Raw genomic sequence first — 12,086 nt, 5'->3', positions numbered from 1 at the left:
TGCTGCGTCCCTGTTTTTACATGTTTTATCGTTTCATTATGAATCATTCCAAATGGGTTAGGCAGAAAGCATATTCACTGAGGCTGCTCAGTGTTCCAAAACCTCTTAATCAAGACATGTTCCCCAATAAACAGTAAACCATCAGAAGAACTAGCATCTAAGGGAACGTCAGGCTGATACCAAAAGCCACATAACTCATATCAAATATCAATTCATTATTTGGGGGCACCATTCTAAAGGCATCTCCCCACTGGGTTTTAGCAGAGCTTGAAAACGAAGGCCAGAAAGCAACCTTCCTCTAATTTGGACTGTGTCAGCTGCTGGAACCCTGAGTCATAGAGGGACCCCTCCCAAGCGTGAGGCTTGCTACCCACGCCTTGGGGTGGTGAGTCACCCTGGTCCTGGTGACTCATCTTACAGGATGGCCAGCGTCTAACATTCTCTGCACCCCGTAGGAGGGAAGCCCATGGGAATACGTTTAAGCCGAGATCCCCAAATAGACTGTAGCAAGAAACACTCCCCAGGAGGGATTTCCATCGGCATCTTGTAGAATAACAGCGCTCCATCGGACAATAGTTTGTCGAAAAGGCTGGGGGGAATTTTTACAAGGAATCGATGGAGCTGGGATGTTAAAATTGGAGGGGAAAAAAAAAAAAAACAAAGAGGATGAAACCGAGCAGGACCCAGTGGGGCTCCTGGGCACAAAAGCCTTCCTGTGTCCCCCGTTTCTTGATTACAGGAAATAGGCTTCATTCAGCCCCCACGACCTTCCCTGAGTTCCAACGGGCAGATTCAAGCAGTTGCTAATCAGGGAAGGGAGGGGATACAGAGACAAGGGAGGAGCAGTGAAGAAACAATAGTGCAGCCTGGGGGCAGGTCCTGGTTCCCCCTCCAGGGTACACATGACAATACTGTTTGGCAGATATTGAAACCCCCAACAAACGGACAGTGCTTACTACTTGATAAAGCATTCTTCATTCCACAGAGAAGGCCACAGTTTGATAACCTCTGAGAAGCACAGACCCCATCAGGAGACCACCTGAGCGCAGGTGATGTCTAGATTGAAGGAGCGCAGGCCCTGCAGGCACCCTGGTCCTTTTCGGCAACCCCACCCTTTGAACCATGGCTATAAAACTCCTCACCGAATCCCACCCCAGGTAGGGACACAGTTTTGAGGGCAGGAGCCCACTGTGTCCCCCTTTGCCGGGCAAAGCAACGAAGCTATTCTTTTCTACTTCACCTGAAACTCTGTCTCTGAGATTCAATTTGGCATCGGTGTACAAAGGCCAAGTTTCGGTACCAAGGATGACAAAGCAGTGACGTAAGCGTCCCTTAGCTAACGCAGTTAGTGGCCTGGGCTGCTTTGCAATTAGGTAACAGCTTCGTAGAACCTTACGTCTTACTTTTCGTGACATCTCCCTCACCATGGCCATCGCCACCGCCGAGGAGATGAATTTCCACCCATCTCAAGGCCACACCAAGCTTCCAGGAAGCTTCCGCAGGCCGTCAACTTGGCTAGCGTCACTGGTCACCTCTGCCTGGTCAGCTTTTAGGTCTTTAGGGTTTCTGAATTGCTGAGGACTTTATGGGCTATTGGCTAAGATTATCCCCCTCCAGCCCCTTTTTTTTTTTTTTTTTAAAGTGATCTATAGGCGCAGTGTCTGCCAAGCTTTTAAAACAAAGGAGAAACTGAGGATAAATGACCTAAAACGCACAGTGCACGGAAAGTCATTAGGAACCACGGAAACAGCTAGAAAAAGACTCGACCTCCAGCCTGATTAAAATTCCAGCACAATAATGACCAACGTCTCCAAATGCTCAGTATTCTCCAAGTGTCTGAGCAACGAGGAAATAAAATAATGCAATCTGCTCCCCCCGCCCCTGTAAAAGCTAAGCTGGCTCTTACTTCAGAAGCAGCCAGATGAAAACTCATAGTTAAAAAAAACAACAACAAAAAAACAGGCACCTTTCATCAGACTTGTTTTGAAATGAATGAACGTTCTTACTTCCACTGTTGTCGGGATTTCCAGGCTGTGGCTGGTAGGGAGGCCTCGGCTTTGGGTAGATATCTGTGGGGAAGACAACAGTGCATGTTTGGAAGAGAAAAATGTCCTTCCGTCAGTAGCAGCCTACAAAATAAGAACTAGAGCTTATATTTTATTCACAGTTGCTGCTCACAGACTTACAGATCACCATCGAGCCGCTAAAAATCACTTAGCCGCTAGAAATAAAACCTCAGAACGTAGAACTTAAAGAAAAAACTGCATACACACAGTTACAAAACTGTTTAGCCTTTACACTGTACGCAAAAAAAAAACAAAAAACCCCAAAACTGTTTATTCCTTGAAGATTATTTTGTCTGACCTTGCTACATGATGCCATTTTCCTCTGGTTAGTATCTGTCTCCAAATCTTTACCCAAACATTTACTTTCATTTTGTTTAATAGCATATTAAAGTGCTTTAAGCCCTGTCTTTTAACATAGTCGTTAAATCATTTTACATCTACAGTAATTAACGTTACGTTATTCCTACTATTTTTTTTTTCCTTTCTTTTCTTTTTTGAAATTTCTGGACCTCTACTTAGTTAATCAAGTTTACTTTATTCTTCATTCAGTCAAGTTTATTTTATTCTTCATTTAATCCAGCTTATTCTTCATTTTTCTCTATTTAGTTAATCAAGTTTATTCTTCATTCAATCAACTTTATTATTCTTTTCATCAACTTTATTCTTAATTTGTTATCTCCTGGGCTAATGTAGGAATTATACACTATCAACCTAAGTGTGTGTGTTTCTGTTGAAGTCCTTGTTTTCAGTTCATTTGGGTCTATACCCAGGAGTAGAACTGCTGCATCATAGGGAAATTCTATACGTAGCTTTCTGAGAAGCTGCCAGACTGTTTTCCGCTGAGGCTGCACCATTTTCTATCCCCACCAGCAACGCACGAGGGCTCCAATGTCTCCACACCCTCACCGACACTTGGTATCGCCCATATTTTGATTCCAGCAGTCCTAGTAGGAATGATGTCTCACTGCGATTTTGATTTCCAGTTCCCCAAGGGCTAGGCTTTGCTTTAAACACCTGCCCCCCTTTCACACGCTCCACGTCCCTAGAAACACCTTCAGAAAGCTCGTCTCAGGGGCGCAGCCTCATTTCTGGGCAGTAGTCACTCACCTGAACTCGGCTTCTTGGTGGGCTCTGCGGACAAAGAGAGAACGTACATTCAACACGCATCGAGGATTTACGTGCAGCTCAAAGAAAGAATCGTTAATGCCCGAATAAAAAATGAGAATTTCAAGGCACTAACCCAGACATGATATGAACACAAATTCCACTCTGTATTCAGGGGGGGAAAAAAAAAGAACAAAAGCATCCTAAAAACCCATGCCCACCGGTCTCCACGGGAGCTGTGCAGAGGTCCAGCTGGGGGAGCAAAGCTTTCCTGAGGTGGTCAGCTCAGCTCCTTAGGAAGTGAGTTTCCTCCAAGCCTTGCAGGAGGTGAGGGAGCGAGATTTCGGACGCCCGCCGGATGACCGGCTGAGCAAAAAGCATCCAGAGGGCAGGGGCACGCAGAGCTGGTGCCACACAAAGGTGCAAGGTGACTACACGCCTGCAGAGCAGAGGTAGGGCGGGTGACGGCAGATCTGGAGAGAAGCTTCCCCCGATTCCAGGACAATGCTTCTCTCACTTTCTTGCACGTGTTTCTTCACGTGACAAAAGTTTGCGTTGTGCCTGTTGATGCCGGGGGTGTGTAAACGGGGTGGTGCACACCTTCCCAGGTGGTTTCAGTTCCCCGAGGTCAGCACTCGTGGACGGGGCATCAGGTGCACAGTACCTGTCTGCCAGGCTCGGTGAGTCTGGGGGTGGAGTGTGGGGGGGCAGACAGGGGCAGCAGGAGGAGGGGGTTTGGGGAAGATGCTTGGAGGGGTGGCACCTGACGAGGGTGAGGGAGGTTGGAGCTGCCCGGGGGCACAGTGGACAGGGTCCTTCCCCTCTGCAGAAAGCCCTCTCTCACTGAGCATCGTGAGCTCAAGGTCCATCCACGTGGTAGCCTGGGTCAGAGCTTCGCTCCTTTTCATGGCTGAGTCACAGCCCACTGTGTGCATGGACCCCAGGCTGTTTCTCCATCCATCCGTCCATGGACATTTGGGTGGCTTCCGCCTTTTGGCGATGATGAATTACGCCGCTGTAAACACGTATGTGTCTGAGTCTCTCCTTTCAATCCTTCCCTTTCTTCCTAGGAGGGGAACTGCCAGCTCACAGGTTGATGACATTTTTTAACCGATAAAACGCCTCCGGTGATTCTGCACCACAGCCCTCAGCTGTGTGTGCCCTACCCTGGGCGTGATCCTTCTTTATCCACCCCAGACCCTGTGCCAACCACCCTGGCTGAATCTGGGGGGTTACCTCCCAATGCCCCGCAGTGTGGCTGCAACCATTGGCCCTCCTATAACCCTGACCTTGCAGCCTGTCCACTCTGGGAAGGACTGAGCCCTTCACCATTGCAGTCTGACGGGGGAAGCAGTGTGTCAGCCTTGACCTGCATCATTAGGTTTGTCTGCTGCTCTGACAATAATCTCATATCTGCTCTGTCACGGTTACCACTAGCAAAAGCCTCAGTTAGCGGGGAAAATTGGGGAGGGAGCTGGTCTTGCATCATTGGTTGCCATCCTTTTTCTTTTTTTCCTCATGCATTATTTTATTCTTTCTATTTCTTACATGTCTGCAATTTTTCTGATTACAAAATAATGCATAGTAAAAATTCCAGCATATCAGAAATGTAAAGACTTAGATAATGAATATCTTTCAAAATGCCATTCTCTAGAGAAGATATCTTGTTAAAATTTTATTATGCCTAAGGTGTATTTTCGTTTTAAAAAGCAGCTTCTTTGAGAGTACAGAAGTACTAAGTGTCGCCCCCTGGCTCATAGTCTCTAGGAAATAGTGGAGAAGAGGTGACAGGCTGCTATTGGAGGTCACTCTGTCCCCTGGTCCTCAAGCTTCTTTTTTTTTTTTTTTTGGTTGTCATCCTTTTTTAAGTTGAGGGGGTCTGGTGATCACGTCCCTTCTTTACTTCTCGGAAAATCCACCGTAATTGATGTGCGATGAGTGACCTGGGGTTGCCCTGATGACAGAAGCAGCTGATTTTTCTCTGAGTAGACAAGCACTCATCTTTCTTCCCACTGCGCCTGCAGGTCACACCCCTTCCTTCTTCCCCAAGCCCCCCAGGTCTGAACGCTCCTGCCACCCAGCTCGACTGTGGGCCTTAATCCAGACCTTCCTCCCGGGCCCAGGAGATGTACAGTCAGCTTTCCAGCTGACAAGAAGGTCCAGCTGACCCCAAGGGTAGTGGCCACACACAGGCGGGGTGTAGGGGGGTCTTCCAGGTCGTAGATGCCCCGCGAGTAGAGGTGAACCACATTTAAGCGAAGGAAAACCCTCCAGCATATGTGCGGACCCCTGGCTTGGGGAGCCCAGACCTACCAACACGTAAGACCGAGCCCCACAGCTAAGGCAGGACGTGGAGGTCCATCTCCCCGTGCTTGTAATCTGGGGTGAAAACCAGAGCTCTCCCTGCCTGGAATTCGGAATCCCCGCCCCAGCCAACCCCGAGCCGCCACAGAGCTGCCACAGGCTGCGAAGCACAGCATCTCCTGGAGAAAGACGGGCACTTACCGGGGTCATCGAGAGCATCGGCCAAATCAAAGTCACCTTGACCTGTGGGGAGACATAGGGCGTTAGGTCACACCGCGATGGGACCGTCAGGGCCCCCTGACACCTGTCACCCCCCCCACCTTGGCCCGTCTGCCCAGACATCCCCCCTGGTGCAAAGGTCAAGCCCACCACCCACCGTGAGGTCAGCGGAAGACCAAAGCCCCCCTCTCTCTCCACCTCCCCTGTGGTGTGTTTGTCAAGCCAACATCTCAGCTTTCCTGGCGGGTTGTGCCCCTCACCAAAGACGCCTCCGAAGGACGATGACGGCGCCTCCGAAGGAAGATGACGGCACCCCCGTCTTTTTTTTTTTTATTATTGAAGTATAGTTAAGCTACAATATTGTGTTAGTGTCTGCTGTACGCGAAAGTGATTCAGTTATACATATATATTTATTTTCAGATTCTTTTCCCTTATAGGTTATTACAAGATATTGAATGCAGTTCCCTGTGCTGTACAGTAGGTTCTTGCTAATTATCTATTTTATATACAATAGTTGATATCTGCTAATTCCAAACTCCTAATTTATTCTCCCCCCGCTTTCCCCTTTGGTAACCATAAGTTTGTTTGCTATGTCTGTGAGTTTACTTCTGTTGTGTAAGTAAGTTCATTTGTATTATTTTTTAGATTCCACGTATAAGTGACACCATATGGTATTTGTCTTTCTCTGTCTGACTTACTTCACTTAGTATGATCATCTCTAGATCCATCCATGTTGCTGCCAATGGCATCCCCATCTTTTTTTTTTTAATTAAAAATTTTTTTTTAATTATTTTTTTGGCTGCGTTGGGTCTTTGTTGTTGCGTGTGGACTTTTCTCTAGTTGCAGTGAGCGGGGGCTACTCTTTGTTGTGGTGTGCGGGCTTCTCATTGCGGTGGCTTCTCTTGTTGCGGAGCACGGGCTCCAGGCACGCGGGCTTCAGTAGTTGTGGCACGTGGGCTCAGTAGTTGTGTTACACGGGCTTAGCTGCTCCGCGGCATGTGGGATCTTCCCGGACCAGGGCTCGAACCCGTGTCCCCTGCATTGCCAGGCGGATTCTTAACCACTGCACCACCAGGGAAGTCCCTGGTATCCCCGTCTTAAAGAGGAGGGAGATGCTCCCAGGATCTCAGCTGCCTCGAGCAAAACACATAGACGTCTCGGAAAGCCAAAGAACCTGTGCGTTCTGCAAACATTTACGAGCTGCGACTCTGATCCAGGCACACTGTTACCCAATGGGGACGGGACCTTCAATGACACTAGCCCTGCTTCCTGGTTCTTTAGGGAAGAGAGACCCTTGAATATCCCTAAAGGTGGGGACAGGGTGCAGCGGGGACCACAAGGCAGTGGGGGCAATTGCACGTCTTGTGTGAGCCGACCTGGAGGCCTGCCTGGAGGAGGTGTCACGTGAGCCGTGTGGAAGATAGTGGTTTACTCACCGGGAAACTCTCTGACCCCGGTTTACAGCTCAGGGGATGCCTTTGGGAAATGCGGTACGGTGGCGGCTCTGTGGCTGCAACTGTGGATATTTTCCTTTATGGCTAAGACAGACTGCATCTGGGACTGAGGCCCAGAAACACGCTGCCCTTGCCTCTCCGTGACACCCCCGCAAGCGTTTCACAAACATTTCAACCCCGGCTCCCTCCCAGTGCTCAGGGGCTCAGAAATTCTGTTGACGCGCGGGTTTCAGACTTGCTAAAAATACGATGAGGAAGTCTAGGGTCTGGAGAGAAGCGGAGGCTGGATTTCAGTTTTCTTACAAGCTCAACTCGGAGAAACTTGGGTGCATAACAAGTGAGTCGGGGGACTGGCACCGACTGCTCACGGGTACGGGGTTCCTTATGGGGGTGATAAGAACATTCTGGCATTCGATGGTGGTGACGGTTGCACAACATTGTGAACGTGCTAAACAAAAACGTCTGCACTGTTCACTTTCAGAGGGTTCACAGGGTGACTCTTATGCATGTGAATTTTATCTCAAAAAAACCCAGAAAACATTTTTAACGAACTGAGGGCTCCTTTCCTGCCAGTTTAAGGGCTTCTTCCCACACACAGCCCACCCATCCCCTTCGCCGCCTCTAAAACTACAGAAGCCCGATCAGAAAACCTCTGAGCTCCTGACCAATTTGTATCTCATCTTTGGCTGATAAAAAAGAGCTTTTTAGAAGAGCTTTGTTGAGACAGAATCCATAGATTATACAATTCACCCGTTTAGAGCATGCAATCCAGTGGCATTTAGTATGTTTATAATGAAGGCTGTGCAACCACCACTTCTATCTGGTTCCAGAACATGCTTATCCCCCAGAAGGGACCCCGTCTGCATTAAGACTCACTCCTTATCCCCCCTGCCCAGCCCCTGACACCACAGACCCACCCTCTGTCTCTGTGGACTGGCCTGTTCTGGACGCTTCCTATCAACGGACTCACCCACGGTGTGGTGTGTCCTTCTGTGTCTGGCTTCTCTCACCGAGCATCCTGTGTTCAAGGTCCAGCCACATGCTCAAGCGTCTCAGTGTGAAATCCTAAATCCGCCCGGGGCAGAGTTTCCTGAGGCAAAGACACTGCTTTCAGGCCCCCATGACCTGCTCCCCGCTTTGTCGCTCTGGCCGGCAGGCTCTCGGACGGCTCACCGCCCGTCGCTTTGCTCTCCAGGACCTCTGACGGCTGCGACGTGCAGACAGGCCTGCAGGTGGGGGCCTGGAGGCACCAGCCTGTGCCCCCTGCTGCCCCGCACCAGCCCTGCCGCGAACACGTCGCTGGGGACCTATTAGGATGCGCAGCCGTCTATGAGCACCTACTGTGCACCAAGTCCCACTGCAAGCATCTGCAGGTCACCCGAGCCGCCCTCTTTCCGCCCACGAGGGGACATTAGTGTTACGACTATGCACTTGTCCCAGCCGAGGGGCCTGAGTTTCCAGGAGCTTAAGGGCAACGTCAGGTTTTGCACCCAGACCATCCAGGAGCCCCAGTCGCAGCCCCTGTGCCTGGAAGGGGGCTGGCGGGAAGCGGGGGGATGCCGTTTTCCTAGACCCTGGGCGTCCTAGACTCCCCGAGTCTGCCTGGAGGTCGTTTTGACCCGTCCAGCCTGGGGTCAGGGAAGCCCTTGGCCTGGCCCGGCTGGGATGCTGTGGGGGCAGCTTCTGGGGCTGCTTGTCAAGGGAACTGGGACCCCGGTGCGTGGACACCCCCAGGCAGGGGTCTCCTGAGCTGGGATCGGCCCAGGCACTGGCTGAGGGCAGAGGGCACCCACCTGCAGCCCCGCGGTCCGGAGGCCGGGGCTCAGCGTGTTTAGAGGCCGAACCCCGGAGAGCCGTCTCCGACACAGGGAGGTCCCGCATCTGTGCCCATCGCCCCTCTCTTCGGCCAGGCTCTGCGTCCCTCCAGCTTCTGCCAGGTCCCCCTTTGGGGAACGGGCCGGCCACTCTCTGCTCTGGGTCACTGTCTAGGGGCTGGGGGACAGGACTCGGCACCGGCCTTGGGGACGCTGAAGACACATTCCTGCCAAGGCTGCCGTGGGGCTGTGGCGGACCCCCCCCCCCCCGGCGTGAAAGGACAGATCCCCGTGCGGGGCCCCCAGTGCCCTCAGCTACGAGGGCAGCTCCGGAACTTGCATTCTAGTCGCCCGTCGACAGTTTACAAACAACTCTCACCAGGCTCTTGGCAGGAGCTCCAGGCATCCCGTAAAGAGGCACCGGAAGGGTGTCCTCCAACCTGAGCGTCTGGCCACTCCCTGTTCTGAGATGATCGAAGCCTCTGTTATCTGTCTCCCCCCGGCCTCTCCCGAATCCATCGCACGGCTGGGCGGGAGCCGGCTGTTTTCCAAAAGGGCCTCGGGTCGCCTCTGGGGCTGCGGTAGCCTTGCCAGCTGGCCTGCTTGCAGCCGGAAGCCAGGGAGCGCCCGCTGGGGCTCTGAGAGCAGCAAGTCCCTGCACGCCGCCCCAGCCCCATCCTGTGTCCCCTTCTCTTTCCAGCGGCTTCCTTCCGTTTGCAGACGCTTCTGACGAGGAGGAGAGGTCGTGGAGGAAGCTGTCCCCGGTTGTGGCGCTGCTGGGAGGCCCGTGACCATGACTGACGCCTAGAGCCGGCGGGCCGCAGCCAGTACGAAGGCTCCCGTACCCTCGGCTGGGCGACGGTCCAGCCCCGCAGGCCAGCCGACGGCCTCTGCTCTCCGGACGGGCTGCAGCCGAGACCCTCCCCGTGTGCTTCAGATCGCAGCCCCACCGGGTGCCGCCCTGCCGGGCACATCACTCAGGTGGAAGAGGCTGATTCAGAGGCTCAGTCTCGGTGGAGCTGGGGGGCAGGGGGGGTGCAGCTCCCCAGGGCAATTACTTCCACTAGCTTTTTTTTTTTTTTCCACTCAGAGCCTAAAACGGGGCTGGGAACATAAGACGTGTTTCTGATCTGCTTGGTTTAGCTGGCTCGGCGGTTTCTAATCAAGCCCACATGTTCTGGGATCTGTAAACACCGAGGGGAAAGCAGCCGCGTGGGTTCTGGGATCATAATGCTGGTCACCCATTGCTGACATCCTGGAGACGGGGGTTTAAAATGACTCACGCTGCTGGGCGGGAGGTCTTAGGGTCATACCCAAGACCCCCTACCCTCCAAAAAAAAAGCTATTTAGGAGGGATTTTGAGACGAAACCACCTGAACGGCCCTTGGAGGAATTCTTTCGTTATCTCTAGTAACCAGTCCCCTCCCTCCCCAGTCAAATTCTACCCCAACAAGATTCTAAGATGCTTTGTATCAGAGTTTGCTTCCCTGAACTTCTCAGACCCACAAGCCTACAGGACAAAGGGCATTTTTGCAAAGGGCAGAGCTGTTTGAATAATCATGAGACGGTGCCAAGGATGACGCCTTGCACTAGAAAAAACCCACCACGCCTCCACGGACACCACGATAGAGGCACACGTCCAAGTTCCCACTAACTAACCCCTGAATTATTTCCTCTGAAGGAGAAAACCAGCCCCAGGCTAGCTCTGAGAAGAGGGGGGAAAACTGATTACTATCTAAAGCCCTGGCACCAATTACAGCCGTTACCAGCAGAATTTATAGGTGCTGAATTTAATTACCTTTGCGTGGGTCCATCAGGGGATAAAAATCCCACCCCTCACAGGCAGGCAGGATCTTGGATTTTATTATTCCGGCCAGTGTCCTTGTATCTGTGTCCCCTTCGGGAACAGCTGCCCTTCAAGACAATTGCTTTCCATTTCTTCACATAGGATTTTACAGGCTTCCTCTGAAGCGTGGGTTAATTTAAGCCAGTCCTTCCAGGGATCAACGGTCACAGATTAAGCCACTTTGCAAGCCATAAATCGGTAGGACTTTCTTGTCCTTGAGGGATTTCACCCAGCTGGAGCAGGGACTCCCAGGGAACACATCCCGACTTCCTTCAGGCAAATTTAAGGTGCCCCTTTTGACACTGGCTCAATTGTCTTTAAAAATACTATACTTCAGGGGACTTCCCTGGTGGTCCAGTGGTAAAGAACCCGCCTTCCAATGCAGGGGACGCGGGTTCGATCCCTGGTCTGGGAACTAAGATCCCGATGCCGCGAGGCAGCTAAGCCCGCGCGAGCCCGCGCGCCTCAACTAGAGCCCGCGTGCCGCAAACTACGGAGCCCACGTGCTCTGGAACCTGCGGGCCACAACTAGAGACAAGCCTGCGAACTAGAGAGAAGCCCGGGCGCCGCCGCAAAGATCCCGCGTGCCGCATCTAAGACCCAATGCAGCCAAAAATAAATAAATAAATATACATAAATAAAAACATGAAAAAAATAAAATACAAGTACCATACTTCAATTTACAAAAAAAATATGTACAGAAAGCATATTACAGCGGCTCTTTCCCAGGACGCTGAGATTCACGGAGTAGAGAAAAGAAAGCATCTGCCTAGGTTAGCAGTTCAGATTCACAAGGGAGAAAAGGAAGGGAAGGCCCTCGGCAGTGAGAGAGTGGAGTCCTAACCACTGGACTGCCTGGGAATTCCTTGGAACTTATTTTGTACGTAATAGTTTGTAACTCTTGAGCCCCTCCCCCATCTTGCCCCTCCCCCCCCCCTCATTCTCCCTTCATCACCTTTTTAAAGACCCCCATCTCCAAGCACAGTCCCATTCGGAGGTCCTGGGGGATAGGACTTGAACATATGAATTTGTGGGGGACACAGGTCATCCTGTAACAGACTCAAAGCCACAGGAGAGTCTCAACCACCGTGCGGGCAGCCTGGTGGAGTGGGATGGGGCAGAGACAGTCACCGGGGGGCGAAAAGGAGAGGGTCTTCAGCGCAGCCGTTTGAAGACAGGCCACTCACGGCGCGCTGGTCCACGCCACAGCTGCCCCATCAGCCTCAGGGCTTCTGTCTCAGCGCCTCTCAGACCCTCAAGGGCATTCAAACCAGCCTGG

The 12,086-nt window shown here is 51.9% G+C and overlaps 1 protein-coding gene across 7 annotated transcripts in view; it reads right to left on the bottom strand.

Moving 5' to 3' along the window:
• The window catches only part of XG (Xg glycoprotein (Xg blood group)), a 38,562-nt gene that overhangs the window by 19,360 nt on the left and 7,116 nt on the right, over window positions 1-12,086 (bottom strand). For 3 of the 7 annotated variants that reach the window (XM_082375935.1, XM_082375937.1, XM_082375938.1), the window contains exons 1-4: window positions 9,341-9,487; window positions 5,676-5,717; window positions 3,174-3,197; window positions 1,967-2,069 (exon numbers count right to left, since the gene is read on the bottom strand). In XM_082375935.1, coding sequence (XP_082232061.1) covers window positions 1,967-2,069; window positions 3,174-3,197; window positions 5,676-5,717; window positions 9,341-9,367 — 196 coding nt within the window. In that variant the 5' untranslated portion in view covers window positions 9,368-9,487. Of the gene's footprint in view, window positions 1-1,966; window positions 2,070-3,173; window positions 3,198-5,675; window positions 5,718-9,340; window positions 9,488-12,086 lie in introns of those variants that run through there. The other 4 variants (XM_082375936.1, XM_082375939.1, XM_082375940.1 and 1 more) reach the window with 2 other exon arrangements.

The sequence above is a fragment of the Balaenoptera borealis genome (genome assembly GCF_965194805.1).
Source record: "Balaenoptera borealis genome assembly, chromosome: X".
NCBI classification, from domain to species: Eukaryota; Metazoa; Chordata; class Mammalia; order Artiodactyla; family Balaenopteridae; genus Balaenoptera; species Balaenoptera borealis.
The sequence above is the reverse complement of the archived record's forward strand: the minus strand, read 5'-3'. Positions and strand labels throughout refer to the sequence as shown.